This window comes from Anarrhichthys ocellatus, unplaced genomic scaffold (genome assembly GCF_004355925.1).
Source record: "Anarrhichthys ocellatus isolate YVR2014 unplaced genomic scaffold, GSC_Weel_1.0 scaffold89, whole genome shotgun sequence".
NCBI classification, from domain to species: domain Eukaryota; kingdom Metazoa; phylum Chordata; class Actinopteri; order Perciformes; family Anarhichadidae; genus Anarrhichthys; species Anarrhichthys ocellatus.
In genome coordinates, this window is record NW_022280119.1 from 796607 (window position 1) to 823166 (window position 26560).

At 39.2% G+C, this 26560-nt stretch overlaps 1 protein-coding gene across 1 annotated transcript; it reads right to left on the minus strand.

Annotated features, from left to right (window-relative positions):
- Positions 1–6221: 6221 nt before the first annotated feature.
- slc6a3 (solute carrier family 6 member 3) lies at positions 6222–20681 on the minus strand. The gene is made up of 16 exons (XM_031875331.1): positions 20394–20681; positions 19363–19471; positions 18702–18912; positions 17974–18105; positions 15401–15617; positions 13549–13687; positions 12633–12767; positions 11191–11294; positions 10340–10464; positions 10087–10199; positions 9352–9480; positions 9036–9135; positions 7485–7585; positions 7189–7356; positions 6954–7025; positions 6222–6771 (listed from the first exon to the last, which is right to left on the minus strand). The coding sequence occupies exons 2-16, from the start codon at positions 19417–19419 to the stop codon at positions 6748–6750; spliced, it is 1827 nt and encodes a 608-aa protein (XP_031731191.1). The 5' UTR covers positions 19420–19471; positions 20394–20681; the 3' UTR covers positions 6222–6747.
- Positions 20682–26560: the final 5879 nt, after the last annotated feature.

Genomic DNA, 26560 nt, shown 5'->3' on the forward strand with positions numbered 1-26560 from the left:
CTCTTCTTACTTCTTTCACTCCCACTTTCATCAGCATGCAGCAATCAGCGAAATTATTACTGTTCCACATGTTAGGTGAGGTCAGTCCGTAGATACAGAAATAAAATATATAATGTATAGGATAATGTACAGTCATTTTCTGGCTGGTTGTAACCTAACCGCTCTGCCAGCAGCTGCACCACTTATTTACTGTGGTTCAACTGTAAACGTCACAGTTGCGATTCTCTCCTGAGGCCACATGATGATGCTATTTCATATATTTAGATTTAGATAATTGTTCAGCAGGGGAGTGGTGCAGATACATTGTTTCTTGAGAACATGTTAAAAATGTTGCTCAAATATTAGAAAATATACAACAGCAAACTGGCACCTATTAAACAGAAGTTGCCGTCATTTTTAGAGGGATGCACTATAAATACATGCATCTAAAAGAAGTTAATAGAGAGAATGCCACCAGAATTAAGTTAAGGATATCATTTCTATCTTTTTTTGTTCTTTTTAAACAGAGTGACAGAAACATGGGGATGCAGAGTTTTACATGAAATTCTGAAACTCTTGTGGGTTCAAGATTGATTACTCATGTGGGGCTACAATTATGGAAATATAATTTTCTCATGAAAACCTAAGGGACGATTTTAAGATTGCTTTAAATGTGTAATGAGTTACTGTATCCTTTTAAATAATTAGATTAAATTAAATGCTTTGTTGTATTTTCTGGGTTGTTTTTTTTACTGTATTTTAGTGCTTAGTAAGTTTTAAAGTGGCAAACTTTATGTTTTGCATGAGCTTTTCAACATCCCGCAGTCAAAAAGATATGAAGGAAATGTGTTAGAACTTATTTACAGTTCATTAATTGATTTAATTTTGAATTACTCAGTGGCTTGACAAACATTCTCTATCCATGGCTTCTTTGGCAAAGTTAAGCCAACGATGTGTTCTCTTTGTGGACTCTGGGCTGTTGAATGAACTGGCTGACTCTTACATTATGGTATGTGATGTTGACTGCAAAAATATTCTAAGGAGTGTAGTGCAGGTGTTTTGTCTGTAGAGGGCAGTGTATAACAAAAAAACAAAACAAGGTTCACACTGGGTCAACACACACAGCTCTGTACTTCTATATTTGTGAGGAAACGCTTTGACATAATCCATTCTCTAGCTCCGTGCTATAACCTTAACCATCTCAACTAAATGCCTAACTCCAACATGTAGCCTAACTTAACCTAAACCTACAATTTCACACACTTTCAGTGACAATTCCAAATTGAGCAACACTCAGATCAAATGCAGTTTCTTGTCCTGTCTCTTTCTCCAAATGGCATGCGCTCAAGCTAACAGTACCTCGTGAGTAAGTAAGTTTCAAGATGTCACAAAGTGCTTCACAATTAAAGACAGCATAACAAATACAAGACATGAAATGCAGACATAGAGCAACATGCTAAAACCAGAACAATTATATAATTAAATGAGAAACTAAAATCAAGTCTGAACAAGTGGGTCTTGAGCTACTTTTTAAAGGGGTCCTCAGTGTTCACAGATCTGAAGTCCAATAGGGGAGAGTTCCAATGTTAAGGTTTAGCTGCAACCTCACAGTCTGTTATTGTCTTGAGTCTGGGGCGAGTTACAAAATGATGAGGTGGAAAAGTCGGTGTATTGACAAAAGCAAAATGTGAGAAAGTGCAATGGCAACAGACTTGGCCTACAGTGTCTTTTCAAAATAAACTTCCGATATAGCTTTACTTAGTTTTTAGGTTTACTTACGAAACAAAACTTGGTTATAGGTTTCGGCAACACAAGTAGTTGGATAAGCTTAGGAAAAGATTGTGGTTCAGGTGTTTGTTACGTAAAATAACTACATGCGTTACGTAAATGGCGTAAGTAGGCAACGTATAAAAGTGGTAAATAAGTCAACATGAAGACGTTATTCGTGCAAAATGTGTTCCATACACGAAACAGCGTTCTCCTGGGTGAAAGTCCTGTGTTTGTTTGAGCCGTCCATCCTCCCCTCCCTTCCGCCATACAAGGACTTCCTCGCTCTTTCTATACGTCAGTTGCTCTGACAGTCTAATACTGACGTGGTTTACATGACGGGTTTACATGGGAGTTAGTTGAAAGTATCGAGTATAGAACTTGATGTCTTAAGGTGTAAAAAATCTACATTTTGATGCATCATTTATTTTCTAAGATGTTATTTGTGAGAATTGCCTTTCATACCGTTGCATCTCACACAGAAGCTAAAGGGTGACCCGGTGCATTGGAATCAGACACCAAGGGGTACTGACCAAGCGTTTGTAATTGAGGAGATGGGAGTGAGAACGGGTTGACATGAAAAAAACATGAATGTCATAATTACATCACGTTTTCTACATTTTGTTCCCACCATCTGGGGTTTGACTGTTGCTCTTTTAATTATGTCATCTCATTGCGCCCTCTTCTTCCGCAATAGTAAAATGGCACCTGACTTCAGAATTAGCGCTATCTACTGCTTATAATGGTGAACTAACTATAACATATTTGCATGGAAATGCAAAAGAATTTGCATTTTCTTTTACCACTTTTCAGAAAATTCTGTTAAAACTTGTGCTACATTTAGATGGAAACCTGGCATATGTTAAGACAAACCCCAAATCATACAGTGCCGTGCACCACCTGTCCTTGTGTATACCCTTTCAGTTGCAACGTTTGAGGCAAGACATGAAATTATACATAATTGGTGTTGTTTACTGGTTGTGATAATGGCACCTTTTAAACCCGATCCTTGCATGGCCAAAATTGCTTTGCGATTGTCCTAACCTGACATCGTTTGGAAAACCACAGAGCATTTTACGGAGCCCTTATTCAGTGACAACAAATGGAGGAAAGGAGGTATTAAAAAACATTCACATTTAGATTCATTAAGGACCCCCTTCCATGTGATATAAGATGTAAAAAGAATGATTGATAGTTAACAGTATGGCTGACATTAACTGGTTTACTGTTACACGTTCTAATTGGAGAGAGAGCGAAATGTATACATTTAATCAGCTCTCTATGTTACAACAGTATTTGTCCTCTATGAATGTATATCAAAGCTAAAGTGCCATATTAAGATCATCTGATCTCTTCTATGAAAGCTGTATGGGCCAACATTGGAGGCTTGCTGAGTGGGTAATTATTGTGGATTGCAGAGAACAATTGCAAAGTGAATATTTACATTTAAAAACCCTCTCAATTACAGGGAGACAAATAGAATGGAAAAAAAAATGATTTGTTGCAGTAATAAATTCATTCTTCCCAGCTGCAGTTTAGACAAACGGTGCACGGGGATTTTGTGCTTGGTCAGGAGTGAAATAGGGTGAAATGACAAAGATAGGGGCATTGTATCCACAACTCATTTATTTCTGTATTTTCCTCTTTTAAGAGTAGATACAATAACCTATAATAAGTAACTGCTGAGTAAGACCATAATTATAGGACAATAAACCAACATGCACAACAGGAGGTTAGACTGTCCTCCCTTAAATAAATAAGACTGGTTCCTTTTGCAAAAAGCCAATAGTGTATAACCATTGCTGAACACGTCTAACTCTACAATGATGGCAAGGCCACATGCTGATTTGTAAAGATGTCAATACATCCTAAAGCTTTTTAGATAGTAATCATCTCCAAATTGTGTCTGCTGTGGATATGCAGTCCTCTGTCTGTGCGGATCGTCCCTGAGACAGTGCGTCTTGACTCCTTGGTTACTAGTGAACACTGTTGATTCAAGGTCATGCTGACCAATCTTGAGAAAGCTCAACACCATTGTAGGTACTCTTCACTACAATAGGGCTGTCCTATATATATATATATATATATATATATATATATATATATACACACACATATATACACATTAGATGGAAGCCATGACCAATGTCTCATTTTGGAATATTGAACACAATATTATGATGGTGCTCTTTATTTATTCTTCACAGTGTGTTAAACAACATTAAAGGGCCAGTGTGCAGCATTCCGGGGGCTCTTCAAGCAGAAATGAAATATGATATTCATAACTATGTTTCCATCAGTGTATATTTGCTTGAAACCAAGAATCGTGTTTTCATTAACTTACAGTGAGCCCTTCCTATCTACATAGGGAGCAGGTCCACTTCCAGGAGTCTGCCCTGTTGCTACAGTAGCCCAGAACAGAAATACCAAACACTGGCTCTAGCTAGAGCCTACTGTGTTTTTATGTTACATTAAGGTCACTGTAGTTCGCCAACATGCTAGTGAAACTGTGGTAACGTCAGCCGCCTTCTGACTTCCGTTGCTCCAAAAGTAGTGTTATTTTGATAAGGATGGCCTATAAACAAGGCAAACAGGGTCACCATGGCTTACGTTACTGCAGTCTTGGAAAGGGACTAGTGAGCGGAGGGGTATTCAGACTTTGTTATTTCTACAGCTTCTGAAGACAACCTACTGAACAGCATGCATTATATCGGATACTTGTGAGTTGTGCACGTACATTGGTAGAATAATGTGTAATATTCAGTGAATGGGGGAAAAGGCTTGTGTAAGAATGTGTATGAATGTATGAATTGTGATCATGAAAAATGTTAAACGATTTTTAACTAACAAATCTCAGATTTATCTCTATTTGAGAATCAAGCTTTACATAATTGTCAAAATGTTAGAATGGTGATGAAATGTAGAGAACACACAAGTGGTCATTTGGATGCAGTTTTATATGTGTCCCTGCCTGACCTCATATAAAACCATTGCAGTGCTACAGAGCAAAGTGTAACAAGTGGCACATATATTGTAATTTAATCCTAAAATGAATCAAAGAAAAGGGCGAAGCAGAGAGGGATGTTTTAAATGAAATAAGTTCATTAATTATACTTTATTTGACAGTACAAAACAAAAGTCATACAGTCAGAAACACCACAAGGCACAGTACAGCAGCACATGCATATCATTTAATTAACCCTTCAGTGTATTACATGTACCACAAATGTAAAACAAGTCATTACTGACCAGTTCAAAAAATGTTTTATGGTCAATGGTTAAGAAAGAGTTTATAAGAAGAGAGTTCATGTGGATTTTCCACGTGATTATCATTACGATCCTTAAGGCTAACATGTATCAACTTCACAGTAACAAAGCAATAATCCATGTATAGAAATACACATAGATACATATATATGGATTTATGTGTATATATGGTCTTGTTATATATCATACAGTACAATACGAACAAGCCCCTCTACATTACATTTACTTACACAAATATAGAACTTAAAATACTTCATATATTACACTACACTCTATTAATTTGCAGTTCAATAAAAAGCAGCTTTTTAAACAGTATTGAAACACTTAAGATTCTGTAAACGGTATAATTAAAGCGTCATGCTTTCTGGATTTGTGACAGTGATACTTTTCACCACCTAAAACACTGTGGGGATAATAATACGCAACTAATGTTCAATTAAACTAAAATTAAATGTGCATTTGCACCAACTTATTGATAAGGGGATGGGACATTGACCTGGTACGATAAAGTTAACAATCAAGTGGTCTATTGATTGAAAGGAAAAACATTGTTTTAGTCTTTGGTTAATTAAATCAGCAGTGCGGCTGATGATGTTTTTATCAACGTGTCACTAATTATTTTTTTGGAAGTTGTGTGCTTGTTCGCTTAATAGGCTGATAGGACGTTGGGACAGCTGTTTGAACCTATTGAAGTCTGATTATAGACAGGCTTTGTTTCATTTATGTTTTTAGAATACATGTGATGGTTCATCCAGCATGAACAAAAGCAGGGACGCGGTAAGAGAAAGTGACTTTTATTTTCAGACAATCAATACAATTGATTTGTTACTGACGAGTCCTTTTTGTTTGTGAAGAAATGAGAGCCACTCAGTGAGAAAGCTCAGGTAATGTTTATTCTGTCATAGTGTTTAGGTAAATCCGATTACGTTATTTTGGTCTATTGATGTAGCAACTGGTATTTATTGTACATTGTTTTGATGCAAACACAAGTAGGTGTCTTTTTTTTCAAAGTCTGTAGGAATTATGTATATTATAACAGTCTTTAATGAGAGCAAGTACATAAATAAATATAATAAACAAGACATGGACTGGGATTCAGACAAACCTGTGCCTGTAGCATTCATGTCTGACTGATAAATAAAAGTGTATTATTTGTATGTATATTGTTTTGATCCAGAATGAAAATTGAATAAAAATGTAATAAAAAAATGTCAGATACTGCTTGATAATAATAAACTGAGAAAATAAAGGAAAAATCTAAATGTTCTTTATTTGCAAAAACAATCCAATAAATTCTTCCAGATGTTGTGTGCATCTCTGCGACATCTTCACCCATGACCATGAAAATAATATTTACTATTTTCTAATTGTAATGAAAGAAAAAACATTGCAATTCCATTCAGGAAGAGTTTTGTATTATGGAAGAAGCAGTGTAAACACCACGTTACGTGTTTGACTGAATCCCATTCACCAGCGTGAACTCAATGGTGGAGAGGGTCAATGCACAGTTCCACACATCCACTTTTGAAATTAAAACACACTACAATGTCTATGGTTTCTTTTTTGTCTGAACTTTTAGACCGCTCCCACCCCCGCAACCACCATCGCGATCAATTTAAATGACCATTTCTTTTTTCATCTTAGTTCTTCAGACCTTTGCTGTGCATTCATTCATCCACCCAATGTACATTTTCTCATCATCTCTCTCTCTTTCTTTCTTTCTCTCTTTACTGTTCAGACCACCAACCAGTGATTCAGCTGTGGGGAAAATGAAACATGCCCATGAAATAAAACACTGCATTATTCTACTGCTTAATTGAAATGGGCTAAAAATCTGTAATATCATAAATATGAATATTGATCCAAAAGCTGCAGAGGTTTCTGCCAACAACACCAATAAACAATTCTGAGGATACAATAAAAATTAAGTCAGCACTTACTGTAAACCGCCGAACCTCCCCGTTATCTACCAAATGGTGCTCCGTCTCTGGGGTGATGGCATAAGCCAGTCTCTGTTTCAGGAGAAAGGGAGAGGTGAAATTGACATCGTAGAAAGTTAGACATTTTAAAAGAATACTTGATCTTTAATGAAACGTCTCTGGCAAGACAAATCCTACTTAATCCTCACTCATTTCCCCTTAGTCCATTTTTGGAGGAGTCATAGTTCCGACTTACATCGCAAAACTTTCCAGGCAGTGTGCAGAGTTTGTAGATGGCGTAGAGAGGCACCGTGGACATTGAGGAAATGGCCAGACACCACCCCACCATGTTAGCCCATGGAGGAAAGGTGTAGGTGCCGTAGTTCGGAGGGTTAAACGTGGCAAAGCTCACAACCACCATAAACTATGGAAGAAAATGATTTAAATGCAAAAGACCTGAGGAAGCATCAGTTCAAAAATATTCGCTGTTAATTGTATGTCCTTTTAAATTTTGTAATTCCAATGTGCAGCGCAGTCTGTGCATGGACTCACCAGGAGGAAGCAGGGGCTGACAAACTTCCAGCACAGCCTCCAGTACCTGCCTGGTCGCTGGCCAATCATCTCTTCAATGTCGTCACTGAATCGGTCCACTCCTGAAACATGGAAATACTTTGCTATAATTGAATAACATGTATTGAAAATATTATTAAGACAGTAGGTGACTAAAGTCACTCTGCAGAACCATTTGTAATAAGCCACTGCAACATCTTTTCCTCATCACGACTTTCTTTTTCTTCTAAACCTGGCTGTACATTGGGTTTTTTTTCAGCCTGGAAGGCATCTCTCACTGAAGAGGAATATATCCAGACTGACGCCCAGGTAGTCAGCACAGCTTAGTGTATTTATGTAGTGGACAGCAGAACGAAAGACCACAATGGCCAAGGGTCGAGGGTTCCTCTTAACCGTTATGAAGATGGGAAAAAAAAGACCCACTGAAGCCTTAGGCTTGATTTATCTGACTTGTCAAGGTCAGGACCCACCAAAGTAGGGCAATATGCTGACCCCACCGCCTGGGGCCTGGTTAGTATTTAGCCCTTTATGGATCCCTCCACAGTCCAGGTTCAGTAGACATGAGACAAGAAACGCAATACGGAAGTTCACGTAAACCATTTCCCCTGACCTTTAAATTGTTTTTATAATATTTTGTGCCTGCTGGAGTCCCCAGATGTGGTTTACACAAAACAAAAGTCAGTTTTTAGCTGGTGGTGCTGTAGATAAAATTGCATGTTAAGGTGAATGTCTGCCATAAAGAAGGTGGTCTTTAGCTAATAATTTACACATAAAACAGGAAAAAGGAGGAAACCCCAAATGGCTGATTCATCATATACGGGGTTGAATCTTTTGAGGCCGTAGCATGTAGAGGATATTTATTATTACACAACTTAAGTATTTCTTATGTGTTGTGCTGATAGAGTGCCTGATAGACATGTCATTCACTCTAAGAAAACTCTTTTATCTCATGCAGAGATGAACAGTCATTTAGAGGGATTTTGTGTGTTGGATGAGTGATACATATAAAACATAGAGCATTGTTGAGATGATCGCAAAATTGGATAAAATCGAGTGTCAATAGAATTTAGACATTGAGTTTGAGGTCACCCCCACTTGCCACCCACCACACTCTACAACCTAGCTATTAGACAGCTGACTCCCATGACAGATGGGAATTGCCTGTTCCCCAGCTGCAATTTTCTTTATGTGGTGTAGTCGCTCACTGCTGAGTGAACACAGAGGTAGCATTGGCAGGGTTCAAAACACTGGCCATTTAACTTCACTGAGCTCTTATGAGCAGCACAGCTACAGAATATCCTTGTACTTTAACAACACATGCACAGAGACTGAGGAGGTCGAAACCATTGGTGGGACTGGACTTTGTAGCTGTAGCATCCTTATGTCTAATAGAACTATGAGGCATTGTGGCACAGCACACCTATACCAAGTGATTTCTTATCAAACCCTTAATATGGCATCAGCTTTGGTGGGTATGAAAACATAATGCCTCTGTTTTTTTCATTCCTCCTTCCTACTGTCTATCTCTCTCACCATAAAACCATGAAATGCCGATGGCTTCAATAAGCACTCCAAAGAGAATCGATGTTCCTGCCGCAAAGTGGTCCAGCAGAGTGAACACATACATCCCACCCTGGAAAGACAGGAAACATGTAATGAATGTATAATGATGGCGTTATTAAAATACACCTCATTGTATGTTACAGGAAAATAAATCTGATGATTCACTTCATTGCATTTGCAGATATTTGTCGTCATTTGGTTTGTCGGACAGTGTTACAACCAGAGTTTGTGGAAATGATAAAATGTTTGTATGAAAGTGTAAGACTGCCCCCCATATGATACTTACATTAGTAACACAGAAGAGGGATATGAGAAAGGTGGAAACAACAATGAAGAGGGTGAACAGCTCTCTGTGCTTGTGGAGGCATTTAAACTCATCAATCAGACCTGTGATCACCGATTCCATCCCGCCCATCTACAACAGAAGACACTGAAGAGTTAGATTAAAACACAAAGTCAGTGAGCCACTGTAGATGGACCACTTGTTATTGCATAATTGCTTCACTGAAGCCCCAAAACATAAAAATTACAAATGAAAATTGTTAATTTCACATTTTATCCAGTGAACAGTGCATGAGCTAAAATACCCATAAACACCATAGTTATTGCAGCACCATCACAACCTGTTTGACACAATTTTTGTCACAAACGAAAGAAATGTGCAATCAGTAGGCTAGAGGGTAGATCTTCGCCAGGTGTGTCCCACTCTCTCCTTCCAAATAAAGTTGAATCTCACTCAGTTCTCCCCCTGGCTCCCTTACAGTCAAGATGGCGGTGAAGACAACACAAACTGGGATGTATTTATCTCGTATAATTCCTTACTTTGGTAGATCGTAACATTTCGGGTATGGTATAAATCTGCAGATTCTCTGGTTCAAAATGAGGCCAAACCTCTCTATTGATGTCAGTTTTTGAGCCACGACAAAGTCCAAACTGTGGCCAGCGACGGACTAGGTAAGGCCTGTTTTAAGCCTAGCCGATCGCCGGAAATGCCTTTTGGGGATGGTGGGTGCATACTCACAGCACTGTCAATGCCCAGAGTCAACAGCATGATGAAGAAGATAACAGCCCACACGGATGATCCAGGTAATGTTGCAATGGCTTCTGGGTAAATGACAAACACCAAACCAGCACCTACAGAACAACAAATCCAAGGAAAGTAGAAAACAGCACAAAACACAAACAAACAAATAAGCATTTGGAGCATTGGACACTGAAGCAGACATTAAATATTAGAATTTAATTTGACAAGAGTATGACAAATAATACCATACCATCTCGGGCAACTTTATCCAGGGCTACGTTGTGCTTGTGGGACATGTACCCAAGGAAGGAGAAGACCACAAAGCCGGAGAAGAAACTGGTTAAGGAGTTGATGGAGCTGGTGATGATGGCGTCTCTGGATCAATAAAATGAGATGAAATAAAACAACAACAACAGTATGAGAATGAGAATACAAGACAAAACCATCAATCAGTCATCAGTCAATATCAACATAATTGACCTGTCAGTCAATTGAACAGTCTGTCATTGGTGGGTGAAAGCCTGTTAAGGCTTTTAAATGACAACAATGTTAGCTTGCTGTAATGTTGAGAGTTTAACCTCCTTCAATTGCAAAAAAATTAGGTAACATTAACAAATGAATGAGTTGGTCAGTGTAATAAGGACCAAGTGTGTAATAATGTGTGAAAGGGAAATAAGGAGACTCAATTTACACATGCCGTTACATTGTCCTACAGAAAATGTGCAATTTTTCATTACTTTTCAAAGTGGGACATTTTGTCGAAATATATTTTCAGTGATTTTGTGTTATGCTCATGGAGGAATCCTCAAGGTGGACAGTGTCATCATGTGTCAGTTATCAGAAACATAAAAAAGCAGATAAAAGGCTCCCGTGGGACGCTGATAATTTTCAAAGAGTGCATCAGTTGTGATTGGTGTTACGGCTGTCTGTGGCACAGCATGGTGTCAAAGACATAGCGGGTTTCAAGGAGCTTCAAAGGTTATTGTAATTCACCTGTTTATGTTGCGTGCATGCGTTTGTGTGTGTGTGTGTGTGTTTAAGCAACTCCCAATCCTCTGTCTCTGTGAATGCCCTCTTTTTTTTCTCCTTGTGTGTCTGTACCTGTAACAGTTGTTGCTGAATTTGTTGTAGCTGGAAAAGGCAATTAGCACACCAAACCCCACTCCCAGAGAGAAACAGATCTGTGTTGCTGCCTCGATCCAGACCTGGGGAGCAACAGAACAAACACACTTGTGTGAAGCGGCAAACAAAAGACACAGGAGAGGAAAAAAGCCATTATTAGGGATAATTGCAGGAAACTCATTCAACGGCAGTAGATGAAAGACGCTCGTGAATACGGGGGGTAATTTTGCAAATTACTGCTCCATGAATCTATCTAATCTAATTCTCCAATTGCTGCCATGCATCTCTCTTCTTGCTTTCACTCCCATTCTCCAAAACGGAGTCCTTTAGTCCTGCATACATACTTATTGAGGTCCTTAGTGCTGTGATAGCAGCTTTCACAGATGAGGAACATATTAGAGACAGGTAACGCAAACAATTTTCTCACTTTTTTTATGCCTTGAGGAAATGCCTCTCTAACAGTACTTAACATTATAAACCAATGTTGCAATGGTAAATCGATGGCAAATGGGCTTGCATTTATATCTCGCCTTTCTGGTCTTCGAAACACTACAAGTGCTTTACCATTCACATACACAATCATACACTGATGGCAGAGGCTGCCATACAAGGTGCCAACCTGCTCTTCAGATTCGAATCTAATCGTTCTCACACTGATGGCACAACCTTGGAGAGCAATTTGTGGTTCATCGTCTTGCCCAAGGAGACTTTGACATGTGGACTGAAGGAGTTGGCGATCAAACCGCCGATCATCCGATTGGTGGACAACCCGCTCTCCAGAGCCACAATTAAAGATGATTCATTTTGTTGGGTATGTGCTGTGTTTGTGTGTCTCGTTTTCTACTCCTTCTCAACCCTGCCTTGTTGTCATTTACTGTATGTTTAATTCCCTCCCATCTACTTGCAATCCTCCATTCTTATCCTATTTTGCATGCAATAGTAAAACACTTACACCACAATTAACATTGAAAATAACGTCTATATTGTCGTAACTCCGTGTTGCTAGCAAAGCCTTGAACACAGAACGGTTCTGCTTAAAAGGAAGACTGTTTGCAACTGTTAAAAAAAAAGCTCCAAGTGTGAATGCAGAAACGAACTCACTTTAAAATGATTGAATCATCCTATGCTTGCATTTTATTACTGCTGCTACTTGTATTTAATGAGCATAAGTAATTACCTTTCTGTTATGATGTACAATAGCCATTTGAAGTCTAATTTAGCACATTGGGATGATATAGTGGACAACATATGTTAGTCTTTTTTGAGCAACCTCACTTTAAAAATGTTCTTACACATTGTTTGAAGTACTATTGTTGGATAGAGGACACAGTTACCTTCCCAGGCCTTCTATTCTTCTCATCTAGCACCCCCACAACTCTCACCTCACTCGTGCCCCCCTCCCCTCTCCTTTTAAAACTCACCTTGGCGTCACAGAGTTTCAGGAAGTCCACCGAGAGGTAGGCCTTAATGCCATCGATGGCTCCGGGCAGAGTGACTCCGCGGATCAGCAGTACAGTCAAGACCAAATAGGGCATTGTGGCTGTGATCCACACAACCTGAAAGGGTTGCATGAGGTACAAACAAACACACATTTACAGGACTCTGTCAAGCTAGCTGCTTGTGAAGGACTCCGATGATGAGCAATAAGTGCACGGGCAGAATACACGCAGGTAGACAGGTAGACAGGCAGGTAGCCCACCCAATGACTATATTCGGGCCAAATGAAATGATTTCACAGGCTTATTGCAGTCCTGCAACAGCCACAGATACTAGATTTTTTTCAGAGCATTAGATTGATTGATTGCTGTCAGGATGTAATGAGAATTTCAACAAACTGGTATGAGTATTACGTACAGTAGACGGCGGTCTGCACGCCCCCAATTTGAACAAACAGACAAGAGCACCACCATGAGAGCAAATAAATGTAGGCTACTGTTGTGGACGGGGGCCGCAGCACCTATTTTAGCCACCAAAAAGAAGGGCCCACTTAAAAAAAAGGCAGTTTAAGTGTGCTCGAAATTAAGAATATATGCTTAGAGAGCATAGATAGGTTTCACTTTCAGTTTAGTTTCCCATCAGAAAGGCCGGACGAAATATAAGCTATTAAGCTTTTTAATAAGTGAGCCTTTCTTTTAGGTGGCTAAAATATGTTTTGCTGCTGCCCCCATCCACAGCAGTATATTGCTTTGCTCTAGTGTCGCTACTGCTGTCTACTAATCCAAACTCGAGGCGTGCTGACCGCAATCTACTGGAGGTATTGAGTCACTTAAATATTCTTGGATAGAATAGTACTTTTGTGGTTTTCACATACAAATAAACATGGCGATCATTTCCCACCTTGCCAGAGGTCTTGACTCCCTTCCAGAGACTGAAGTAGAGCAGAACAATCACTACGCCGAGACAGGAAGTCAACTGCCAACGTGGACGGCCCAGATCATCGATACCATTACTGTCCTGGATGTGGAGCACGCCTCGTCTAAGGAAAGCGAGTATTCTGGTAAGGACCACGACCACTCCTGAGTCCCTATTTATAGTTTATAAAGTTTCTGCGGCAAATATGGTCCACTAGTTGATATACAGGACAACGCATACATTAAATGGCACATACGTATGTTGTCATTGCGGCAATTCAGTACAGTACGCACCAGAGTTCAAGGTCTATCATTTCAAAGTCATGACAATGTGATTTAACCTGAAAACCACAATTGGAGGCAAGTACACATAATCCCCTGGATTTAAACCGGGACATGTTTTAAGAACTGCCAGGCTGGGCAGAGGTAGAAACCCTTAACATAGTGACCCAGCCAGAAAACAAAATGCAGTTATAACCCCCCCTGAGTCCTCACAACATCAGTTGAGGTATACACCTGAAAATGGTTCTTGTATCCTGCATAAAATTGCCTTAACAATCTAAGTCTGGCCTCGTTGGAAGCTCTGTACCTGGGGGTTCATTGGTGACAAGCGGATGCTACATGAAGTGTCGGTGCATCTGTTGCTTGAAAATGTTGGATTTTAGAAAAGTCAAAGGTCTCAAAGATCATGACAGTCTGCCAAGAGAGAAAAACTGCACTAGCAATAAAAGGTAACAGATTTGAAAGCGTAATTTTCTATTGCATTCTGTAAAGTTGAATGTGTCACCTGAAAGACTGAACATTGCTGAGGCCTTGATTCAGATCATTTCAGAGACAGCCCAACAGATGAAACTGAATAGGATCAGTCAATGTTCAACCGATGTGGTCAAGTTGTCTGCAGGTGGTTCTGTGTGAATAGCACACTGCCATTTCAACTGGCGCAGATCAACTGTCACAACTGTCACAACAGAACAACCCCTCACTTGTTGTGGGGACACCTGTTCGGCTTCACAAACGTAGGAGGCTGCATAAGCTAAATGCATCCAAACTGGATCCATTTTGAGGAAAACATACCTCTTGTACATTTTTCTTTTTCCCTTAAGTATTCATAGTTATATATATTCTGAGACATTACAAATTATAAGCCTTTTCAGTTTTATTTCACTCTATTTCTGCATTGCATCAAACCTTTTACCTGCAGCCAGCATCTCTATAGCGAGCTGTGTCGGTCCATAAAAATGTCCCCTCCCTTTGGCGGACAGTTTTTCGCCCTATGAGCCTCAAATTTGCCATGGAGGTCAAATGTTTGTGAGGGTGTGTGCGTGTGAATACATGGATGCATAAACATACAGAGTTACAGCTATTGCAAAATAGTGCGCGTTTCCTGTGCACATCCTGCCTAACCTTTACACCAATGTTTTAGTAGCTGGACATATACATAAAGTATATATTATGTTTGCCTTACAGTGCAGAAGTTTTGAAGTGTTCATATCTGCTGTAGGTCAAAAGACCTCAACATAAGATATATAGCATTTAGTATAGAAAGTTACAGTTATAACGATAAAGCATTAACATAAAGTATTGCTTAATTTTGGAATAGAATATTTTGTTATGAAGGCATTTTATTGTTCGTCTCTCCATTTTTAGGTCCCAAAATTCAAATTCACAATAAGCTGCTTAGTTGTCATATAAGTTTGACTATGACAACTATTTTCAAGAGTAAGTGGGGCTCCAAACTGACTTTACATCTATGTAATTGCACATTCTTGAATAGGAATGAACTACATCAAACAAATATTAATGAACAAATATTATAGCCTGAGTTCAGGCCAACTTACTCAAAGTACTCCTGAGCAGGGGTGGCCTTGTAAATGTCACCGACTGAGCTGTTGTCAGCCCAGTCGGAGCAGTTAGGACTGTTCCAACTGTTGTTGCAGTGGACCCACGGCAGCTCGCTGGTGAACGAGGAGAAGAGGTAGAACAGCGCCCAGGAGATGATGACATTATAGTAGAAACCAACGTAGAGGGAAATGAGGATCACTGTAAAGCCTACACCTGTTAGGGGCACACAAATGAGTCATACAGTATTTATAGGCATCAAAGACATAGGGATGCATTGATAGAAAGAGATGGACATATTACTAGCCTATAAAATACAATTCATAGTTCAACATTAAAGCAAAGTAGCCACTTCACATCTGGCCTATGACCTCTTCATTTTAGTGTAGTATATTTGATATGGACATCACAGTAGCGTTAGAATTGTAACATAAATGTGTGCACAAGCACCAGATGCACTGTGTTTCATGTTTGTAATGAAACGCTAATATACAACAAATGTCCACAGAACTTTTAGTTACATTTTGTTAAATGTTAAGTTAGTTAATGTATGTTGACTCTACAGATGTGCTGGTGTCTTATAACGAATTCACTAAGCAGTGAAGTAGCTTTGACCATGTAGGTATTTAAAAATAAGCTTTGAGGTGGAATAGTTTATGAAGCTTTCAAAGCTCGTTTGTCCGCATTTTTGATTTTCTGGTTCTACAGTGATATCGTTGATTGTGAGATAGTGACGCAGTATGATAGGCGTGAGATCATCATCACATGCCTGTAGAGCTGATGAATCTCAAGCAGTTGAGATTTGATTTCACATTTTTGTGGAACTTACTTGATTATAAAATCTTTGTTGCATGTCACTCTGCATCTCTCTCTGCTTTTCCTGTCATCTTTCTGTTGTTAGCTATCAAATAAAAGGCATAAAATGCTCCCAAAACACACAATTATTAACTCTGAAACTGGATACTTATAGCACACAAAAGAAGCATAACAAATACTATTGTATGCCTTGTTCTAATGAACGTTAGCTTATCGGGAAATTGTTTACCGTCTTGCTCAAGGAAACAAATCTTTAACTTATCTTGGATGTTGACCACACTTTCATGCAACGCACACCTTTAGCGTGCTGTATGCTTTTATCATGCAGTGAACAGTGACAGTGGTATAGTGCTTATCTTAACAAGCATGTTTTTTGGATCTCACTTCCCGCGATTGTCGCCACAGACACCCAGTTCGTCATCCTGTGAATGCCAGGGCTTTCATCAGTGTGTGACCTCATCCAGCCATAGAGAGTGACTTATATATAAATGAGAACTTTGACATTATTACTTTGCAGGAATGTTTATAAACTAACCAAGTTATGATTTTAATGTATTTGGTCATGGAGAGCCATTATGAATCAGTAGAAACAGTAATATGTTCCACACAAGGTTCCAATTTAAGCATAAATGTACTGAACAATGACTAGATCCTGATGGATTATTACACCACGAAGCACAACCTCTCACTCAGTTTGAAAACACCAGCCTTTAACACGCCTGCGGTCTCATAAAAATCACCGTGACTTCTAAAGATTGCCTCTTCATGCCTTAATTATCAACGCATCTATACCCTTTCTATATCTTTTGCCAAGTGGCATGACCACAAGTGTGCCTTATTGCTTCCTTTTGTAATGTGGATGTGATATTTGTCCAGGGAGCGCTGCCTCTTATTAGCGCCACATGAGGCAATGCCATCTCTCTCTATCTCTCCATTTGCCTCTCTCGCTCTGTTTCTTCAAATGCATTGATCCTGAGAGGAAACCAGCTTGTTGATCAGAATAATTACTGTCAATATGGGCATGTGTATGTGTGTATTTGAATAATTACTGTTATCCCCCCTGCTGAGAGACAGAGAGAGAGAGTGAAGCGTGTGATTAGAACGTCAACCTACTCGGTGTGGTCCCTGACAGACGGCACATGTTCACACGCAGGAGGCACACGCTCAGAGACACACACAGATGTACACCATGAAGGAGTACGTACAGTACACACTGAATATAAAGTTGAACAAAGCAAAGTGTATTATTATATTTCCAACCAATGACTTTGCTCAGAAACAGGAATTGGTCTTAATGTTTGTTTCTCCATTAGTGCACATTTGGATGGCATTCTCCTGAGCTGCGCTTTGCTTATCGATGTGTTGAAAAGTACCACTCGAGAGTGTTCACCGCCACTATTTGACAGAAGGATTTGGACAATCAGGACAAGAGTCTAAAAGCCCAATTTTCATTTGCTTTCCATCTGAGTGCCAACAGAACCTGATGTTCTGGGGAGGATAAACAATGCCTGTCGCCCCGCTCAACACAGGAGACAAGCAGACAAAAGAGACTGGCATGTGGGCAGACAAGCAGACAGAAAGACATGCAGATATTAAAGGTCCTTTATCAGACAGACAGGCAGGCATGTACGCACCATGACAGACAGATTTAAAATACATGTGAAAGCATTGGTGGTCAAGAATTTGCTTGTGTACATCTTCCAGTTTCACATGTCTGTCTTTCTATCTAAATATGTGTCCTATGGCCAATTCCTACCTTTAAATATGGGACAGATCTTCCAGACGCCTGCTGCCCCCTCTCTGTTATACTGTCCCAGAGCCAGCTCCATGTAGAAGAGAGGCATGCCTGCTATCACCATGAAGAACATGTATGGCACCAGAAACGCACCTGCTCACACACAGACAGGTCAAACGTTAGTAAAGTCTCAGAGTAGGGAACATAGATGATTATCAACACTCTTAAAAATAGTTTGGGTTCGGGCACCTCGGTGGCTCAGGTGGCTCTCTCTCTCTCTAATTTACTGTCATCTATCAAAAAAAATACCACAAATAATAAGAGAAAAATATTGGCGGTAATTGACTCAAATTTAACACTAATATTTTCCCCAAAATACAGGTGTGACAGCATGCCAGCCTCGACTATGTCTACAGTATTATTTATAGCTCCTAAACGTAATGAGAGCTCTATGTTAAACAGCTATAATTAGTGGCAGTGATTGTTAGAGCTAATCTATTCAGAGCAGCTGTGGTGCTTTTTCCCCTTTTTTGATCTCTGTAAAAGGGGGAAAAAAATCTCAAACTGCACTCAGCGAGCACAAGGAACACACACACAGACACACGCACACAGATCTGCATACATGTGCAAATAGTCTGTGCATTCATGCGAGTAAAGTGCATGCGCCCACTAACAACAGTCTCTGGATGGGACCGTTTGGACATGGGCCAATATCAGCTTCCTCCCCTCACCCCTTTAATCCATCTCACCTCCTCCATTCTTATAGCAGAGGTAGGGAAATCTCCAGACGTTGGCGAGGTCCACGGCAAATCCGATCACAGACAGAAGGAAGTCGATTTTCTTCCCCCAGGTCTCCCTCTCCTCCTCCCCACTCTGGTTGATCTGAGCAGGAGTCGGAGCCACAATGGTGCTCGAGGTGAACTGAACCCCATTCTGCTCCTTCACCAAGATCAGCTCCACCTAAAGAGGTGGAAGTCAAGGAGGTAAAAATCAATCCGATTCAACAGGCGCTGAAAACATACTCAGGTAATTTAAAGTCTCTTTTAGTCACCAAAGTATCACCTTGATTTTATTATTCTCTCAATTCCCACTCATGACAGACGGTGGCTATCACCTTCACTTCATTAATTCTTCATACATCAGCCAAGGCGTTACATGTTGTCCTCTGAGTTCTACTCAAGACGTCATTCAGTTCATTTTAGCCTCAAGAAAATGTGGCTTTCGTTACAATTACGATTCTTTCCCCACCCAACGCTTTTCAGGGCTGTAGAAATTAGGTCAGACGGACCAAATCAGAGATAAATTAACGTAATTAAGGAGCTTGCCCCATACTGTGATTCATTCAAGGTTTTCTTAATCACACTGAATTGCATGCCATTAATGCACTACTTGGGTCAGATACGCACTAACCTCTTTGGGGCCCATGGTGTTGGAGGTGGGCTTTTCCGGGGCTACAACCGAAGACATCAGGCCGACAGGGACTCTCTCTGTCAGCACGGAGGGGTGACCACTGCACAGCCTTCGATGGTGAAATGCCGGTGGATGTGGAGGAGGAAGAAAGAGTCTTGAGATAAACACGTGGTAGAACATAATTAATCCCTTTTGGGGAAATTGAGTTATAGTTGCGAATGTAATCGGACTTAATCGGGTTCAACACGATAGAAAGAGAGAAATTTTGCAAAAAACATGTTAAGCAGACATTATAGGAGATAAACACATAAAAGAGTAAGGATATGTCATTAAATATATTAATTGATGTCAACATCTAGAGGTTTTACCTGAATTAATACATAAAGAGCAAGAGGGGAGTGGAGAACAGCAGAGAGTGGGATCGAGTCTGAGGGTAACAGGGGGGGAGCGTCTCCACCAGGCCATCGCAGCATGCTCATTTCATTTCACACTTGTTGATCGCCATTTTGTTTAGATTTGGCCGAGTGTCTACGAACCCTGTTAACGTCAACATGTTGTCCAGATAATTCTGTTCAGATTTCCCTTTAAAACTTTTCACGAAAATAATAAAATAAATTTGTAGAAAAAGTACCAGTATTAAACCCAAAAGGTAAATATAAGAAAGTTATGAATAAAATCATGTTTTACATTTTGTACTATAATGCAGTTTTTTCCCTTTTTCATGTTGCTGTTTTCTTTTATAGATAAAAACAGTAAATCTAAAAGTTGTTGAAAACGGAATATCCATAATTTTCAAGATTCAAATTGTAAACTTTAACGACCATCATTATATTTAACCCTTTGTTATTCCACTGAATTGCTATATTGTCAAATTCTATCATTTATTCTGTAAATGTCCTGTCACCATGACACACCATTGGTATTAGCCAAATACTGTATTATTAAATACATTTATTAAAATAATAAAATTAAATAACATAACAATTTTTACATTGCAAAAGAAACATTTTTAATGATACAAAAACACTCACCTTTGAAATATGTCAGGTAAAAGCTCCTTCAGTTGTCAGTTTAAACAATTTAATTCCAGTTGTGCGGATGTTCTTCAGTGTGCTGCAAACTGATGCTGACCATATTTACGTAGCATAAATGTTTATAGAAACTGAAAGAATAAAAAAAGACAGTGAGAGATATAGTCACAATAGGACAGGAGATGAGGATCAAGACAGAAAAAGTCGACTGGAACCGGTAATCTGTGGGGAGTTATGGAAAGCCCTCCCAACCTGCCTGGCTCCAGTGACAGACACAGATCCCAGAGCAGCCTGTGGGTCTGGTATGAAGATCTGACTGCGATACCACTCTTGTAGGAGAATCAATCAACAACACCCCTCCACCCCATCACCGTCACTCTCTCCTCCCTCCCTCCTCCTCACCCGAGCTAGATGTGTTCCTCCTCCTCCTCCTCCTCCTCTCTCTCACATCATTGCATTTTTTCTTCTCAGCTGATTTAAGCATCTTCCCTTGAATGACTTTTCTCTGTAAATCTGTGAAACACAAACAAATATTAAAGCTGCAAGCAGCATTGATCGATTGATATTTGTTGTGTAGTGTAATATTTGAAAACTTCTCTATTTTCACCATCACTCACCAGACCCAGATGTTTTATTCTAAAGGTAAGTATAATGTAGGTATAATGTAAGCACATTATGGCTCTGAAGCACGAGATTCACTGGCGTGGCAGAAGCTTCAAGTTAGTTGAAGGTGTTCACAGCATGATAGTGTGAAAATGCAACAGATGTTTTCTTTATACATGAATCATGTCTCCCGGTAGATGAAATGTTTTAATTAAGATGAGAGTGGTTAGAACCGCTAATATATAAATAAATACATACAAATAAATTCTTAGAGCGTCCCTTAAGGAAAAATAGAAAAAAAGTTTTCTCATTTAGTTTCACTCTAAAATCATCCTCCTAATTTTAATCCCACATTTTTGACAAATCAGCAAAAGGTCCTTGATAATGAAATGCGTATCTAGATTTTGATTCAAACAATTGAAAAACAACTTAATTGGTGTGAAATTATAATCTCTTGCTCAAGACATATTATTCTATTCATTTTCTTGGAGATCAGAATTTTGGCTCCATTCTACAAAGAATCCTCGGGGTGGTACAATAGTGCAACAGCTGTGGCTGAATGTTGTTAAAGTGACTCTACTGAAGTGGTGCAAACTCCTCAACAAATAAAGCAGGAAAATGTTGTTTGATAAATTATGTCGTCAGTCCTAAACGGTGTGAAAAAGATATGACAAAACTATTTAAAGCACCTGAAATCACGGCTTGACATCATTAGTTTTTCTTAATAACTTCAAACATGAATTACTATATAAGCAGTCAATGCTGTCTGCTCCATCAGGACTGTGTGGGTGTGGTAAGCTCAGATTTGATTGACATTGTCCTGGCAATTTAAGCAAACAACCCAACAAATAGTATCAGATTCTGAATCAAACATGGCCGAATCCTGATTGGTTCGTGGGAGTAAGTGACATCATCTTCTTCCAACAGAGCCCTGCCCACTTCAAACTCGTGAAAAAAAGCACAGACAAATACAGAAATACCTCAATTGAAATAGAATAAACTGAACTTTTGCATCTCAGTACCCCATCACTCGAAGTAAGATGCTGATGAAGAAATTGAGTTTCCAGTGCCTTTAATTCCTGTTAAATCAAACGGTTCATCTCAATCTATAACATTTAAGTCCCTACTTTGAACTACACATCAAACCAGGTGCCCTTTTTTTGTTGCCCTGACATTCAGACCTCTCCTATTTCAAACTTAACCTGAACAGGACCGGGGCTTTAAAATAACCCAATCAAGCTGCTACCCACAGACATATTTATGACCCTCATATCCAAAATGACTGTTGTTTGCAAGCCAATCGCAGTGATCAATCGGTCACTAATCCCTCACATCAACGCCGCGGCACCACAACAATCCATCAAGCCTCGGGCCTCATATTAGAAATTGTTGGGTCGATGTAGGCCGAGCTGGATGTATGAGGTTTCCGGATGAGGTGAACATAATCGAGTGTCTTGTTTTCATGAATGCAACAGCTGAGACCCAGAGAGAAGAATGGTGAAGGGGAGGGAGGGGACAAAAAGGGATTCAAGAGGGCTGAGGAATGGTATGAGGGGGAAATCATACAATACAAATGATGTAACCTGGGGGCTTTAAAAAAAATAGTCTTTCCTTCAAACAAAGGCAAAACGTTTAACATGTCAATAACTAAAGATTTCCCTCAGCTTACTCACACAGCCATCCTGAAAGTGAAGTGAAAAGCACAAACACTGGACCTTACGTACTGACAACAATGCTCCACCTTGCCCTGGGAAATGATTTTCTATTGTAAGTTTCTGCAAGCTGTGAGATCTGGATCTCCAGCAGAACATCTACTTTGAGAAGTTTCATATGAGCACAGGCCCATCACACACAAGATCATAGGATTGATTCTTACATAGCCTACCCTAATGACTTTACGAGTCTGGAGCCATGCAAGGGGCTGTATGCTTTGAGAGAAATATCAACCCTGTCAGGACTAACATGCTGACGTTCATGCTCTGAGCACCAGGAATGTTTTTGAAATAATAATAGTCTGCACCAAAGTGGTGGACCGACCAGCCATGCCGCTATTGTATGGCTAATAAAAAGTTTGGAATATTGTGCCACAAAATTTGCCAATCAGACAAGCCTGGAGGGAAAGAGACAGGATAGTAGCATACAATAAGGACAGGCAGGGAAGCAAATAAATCAATCAACAGATATTCAATGATAAATATCATGCATATAGCTAGTGGATACGCTTCAATCGCAGCTATAAAGTAACCACCCCCGATGCCACACAACGACATCAACATGTAATCAATGACAGCAAACACAGGCCTCGTTAAGGAGAGCTTTGATGATCGTAAACTTCAACTTGCCTATTAAGATGCACGTCATATATCTTAGACATGCTGCCAGAGTCTTGCCAATACCACTGCATACTTAGATATAAGAATTATGTGAAACAAAGATATTTTGGAGACAAGTTATACGAAAAACTTCAACATACCTGATGCAATTGCACTCAAGACAGCACTGCCACCATGTTACCTCAAGGTGGAGACATCTATAGGTGGTGCAGGGAATTTGGTTACCATTTCAAGTTGAGCAGAATGTAAACACTTTCTTGCCGTTTTGTGCACAACACATTCCATCTCTAAATCATGCAACCAAACACACACAATTAACATTGTCCAAGTGACACAACTGTATGTTCACATTTCATTTTTTTATTCAATCCAAGAGTCACATTAACAAGTTATATCATAGCAGTCCTGAACAGACAAATTCAAAGTAGCTTGCAGTAATGACTCTTCAGCATCAAAATGCATTAATAAAATAAAACCTGTTTAGTATAGAAAAAGACAGGAAGTAAAGCGACAGAGAAAACAGAACGTTCAGTTTGTTGGTCCGCAGACAATAAGCCATCAGAAAGACAGTCTTTCGTCTTAGGCTCGCTGCTGGACAAACTAAGCAGGCAGCAGTAGCATAAATACAAGTTTATCTCTTGCAAGTTTACATTTGATCAGATTGATAGCAAGTACAAAAATGAGATTCGCCTCTACAGAGGTATTTGAAATAAAGGGAAGTGAAACAAGTGTGAATATAAATGGACTCAGTATTTCCATACATCCCCAATGCCATTGTTCTGAATGTATGCAAATAAATAAATAAAATATATATATATATATATATATATATATATATATATTTTGACTTTCTGATGAAATATAACATCCTCCTTTAGACATACACATGGAAATGTAAACAAAGAGGGGTTACTGTGGCTCAATACATTTCCTTCTGGCTCAGATCTCGAATATCAACTTTGTTTCAGTTTAACATTTACAATCACATTTCCCATCCGATGTACAAAAACAGTACGTTTCCCTCGTACAGAGTACATTGTATAATTAACGATCTGCTGTAAAATCACGTCACTTAGGGCTACATTTAACACTCACGGTGCAGTTTTAAACCATTCAAATCAGAATGCTGTTGCCAAGTCCTAGAAGTTTACAAGCTACTAAATGTCCACAGTCCTGAGACGAGGCAGACGAGTGTTTTAGATGTTTAAACAAACGGAGCTCTTTCTTACGGTACAAAAACCAAAGTGGGATGAGGTACAGCTTCCTTCAATGGGTGATCCCTAATTTCCCCTGTGCTCCCATTATTGCAGAAAATATATACGAATGCAATACAAATGAACAAAAAGGAGCTACAATAATGTAACCTGCAAACTTAACATGCTTTACAGCAATGTGATATTTCTTACAAAATAAAAACAAAGTAAAGAACGTAAAGTGCAAGCATAGAAACGTATAATTTAAAAAGGACAAAGTAGAAAGGGGGGGGGGAATACTAAATATATTGTAACATATAGTCTATGTGTGTGTACAGTCTGGGGTGTTTCTGCTATGCGGCCTGTCATGTGGTGGCAGACTTCACCTCGAGGCCTGACACACTTACACTTAGCTTATTTCAAACCGCATGCCTGAAACACAAGACAGCAGGTCGATGGAGAGAGGGTGAAACCAGGATAAAAACCATGATTTTGTGGGAAAATATCCGCTGGAGGTCAGCGCTTTGAGTAGCTTCTGATTGTGACAAGATTGTCTATACATTCTTTTTTCTTAGCATAAAAATTCTATAGATTCAAGGCTATCGGTTTCCATAAGAAATCTGCATTTTTGTCTCGAAGCAGTCAACTCAGCAATAATAGCAATAACATAACAATAAAACTTTACACTGTGTAGGAGGAATACAGCACAAAACAATTGCAGTATTATACAAAAGAAAATGAGGCTCATTTTTCACCATCAATACAATCTGCAGAGGAGAGAAGATCACAGATCTTTTGTCATGGCAGTGAAAATAAAAATCATCCATATACGTATATCAAAAATTCACAAAATGTCCCGCATTTGGAATATTCAAAATACATATCAGAACTCTTTGAAAGCATACATCTTGAGAAGGCTTAAGAGATGTGAAATATCGCTTCACCGTAAGCCATAATGGGGATGTATGTACAGTATCCATGGTCATGAATGTGACGGGAATGTGAGGCTCACCAACAACGAAATTACAGAAGAAGAAAAAGTTCTTATGTGACATCTATAAACAAAAAGTCAACCGAATCAAACCACCAATGCACGGATTTCAAATATAACTAGCTCCAAACGTTCTAATGCGTTTCATGTCATCTGCTCAGAAGAGGTGTTCTCTTTAACAATTAGTTGTGCTTTAAACTTACATCATGTAAAGCACTGTACATTTTAAGAGGTGTTCATTTGAGTTTTGTGTCATTTTCTGTGTTTCCAGAGACGGAAAGATTATTAAAAGCAGTTAATTCATTTTTGGCAAATGAGAATCATCGTGTGAGATTTTTTTTTTTGCCAATACATCCAAAAGTTGATTGAATTTGAAGAAGGATTTCATATCGGACAAAAAAAGATCATAAAATACTGGACAAATTATAAAATGATAATTGAGTCATGATATAACTTCCGTGTCGTAAAACACCAAACATGTAAAGACCACTAACGACTAATCAACTGTGATTTGAGATCAAATGTGTAATCTTAAATAGTAACAATAACGCAAAGGCCCAGTGAGGCACAGGCTGTATGCCCGTGCACTAAGAAGTAATAAAATCACATTCAGTGATTCAAATAACCATATGCCAATTAGATCACCATTGGGAAAAAAACTAACAGGGCATGAATGTTACCACATGTGGATATTTTCTCTTTCCAGACTGGTCCATTGAATGCGATTACGTGCTAAGGTGCTAGGGATCTATTTTACAACATGAATCCATTAGTGAATAAAAGCAGGTGACTAATGGGCCATTGTTTATATATTAGATCATTCAACACCTGAACGGTAGTTTCAGACAGATTGGGAATACGCTGTGAAAATTGTAGGAATGAATCAAATGTAGCAGTGTAAGACAGAAAGTATGACCTTGCCTTTACAATACCCATCAAAGCCACCTAACGATGATTTCAATGACCATACTCTGTGTCACCCTCCCGGTCCCAGCCATCATACCACAGGACAGAAATAGGACAGTACAAATGAGACGGGTGACATTA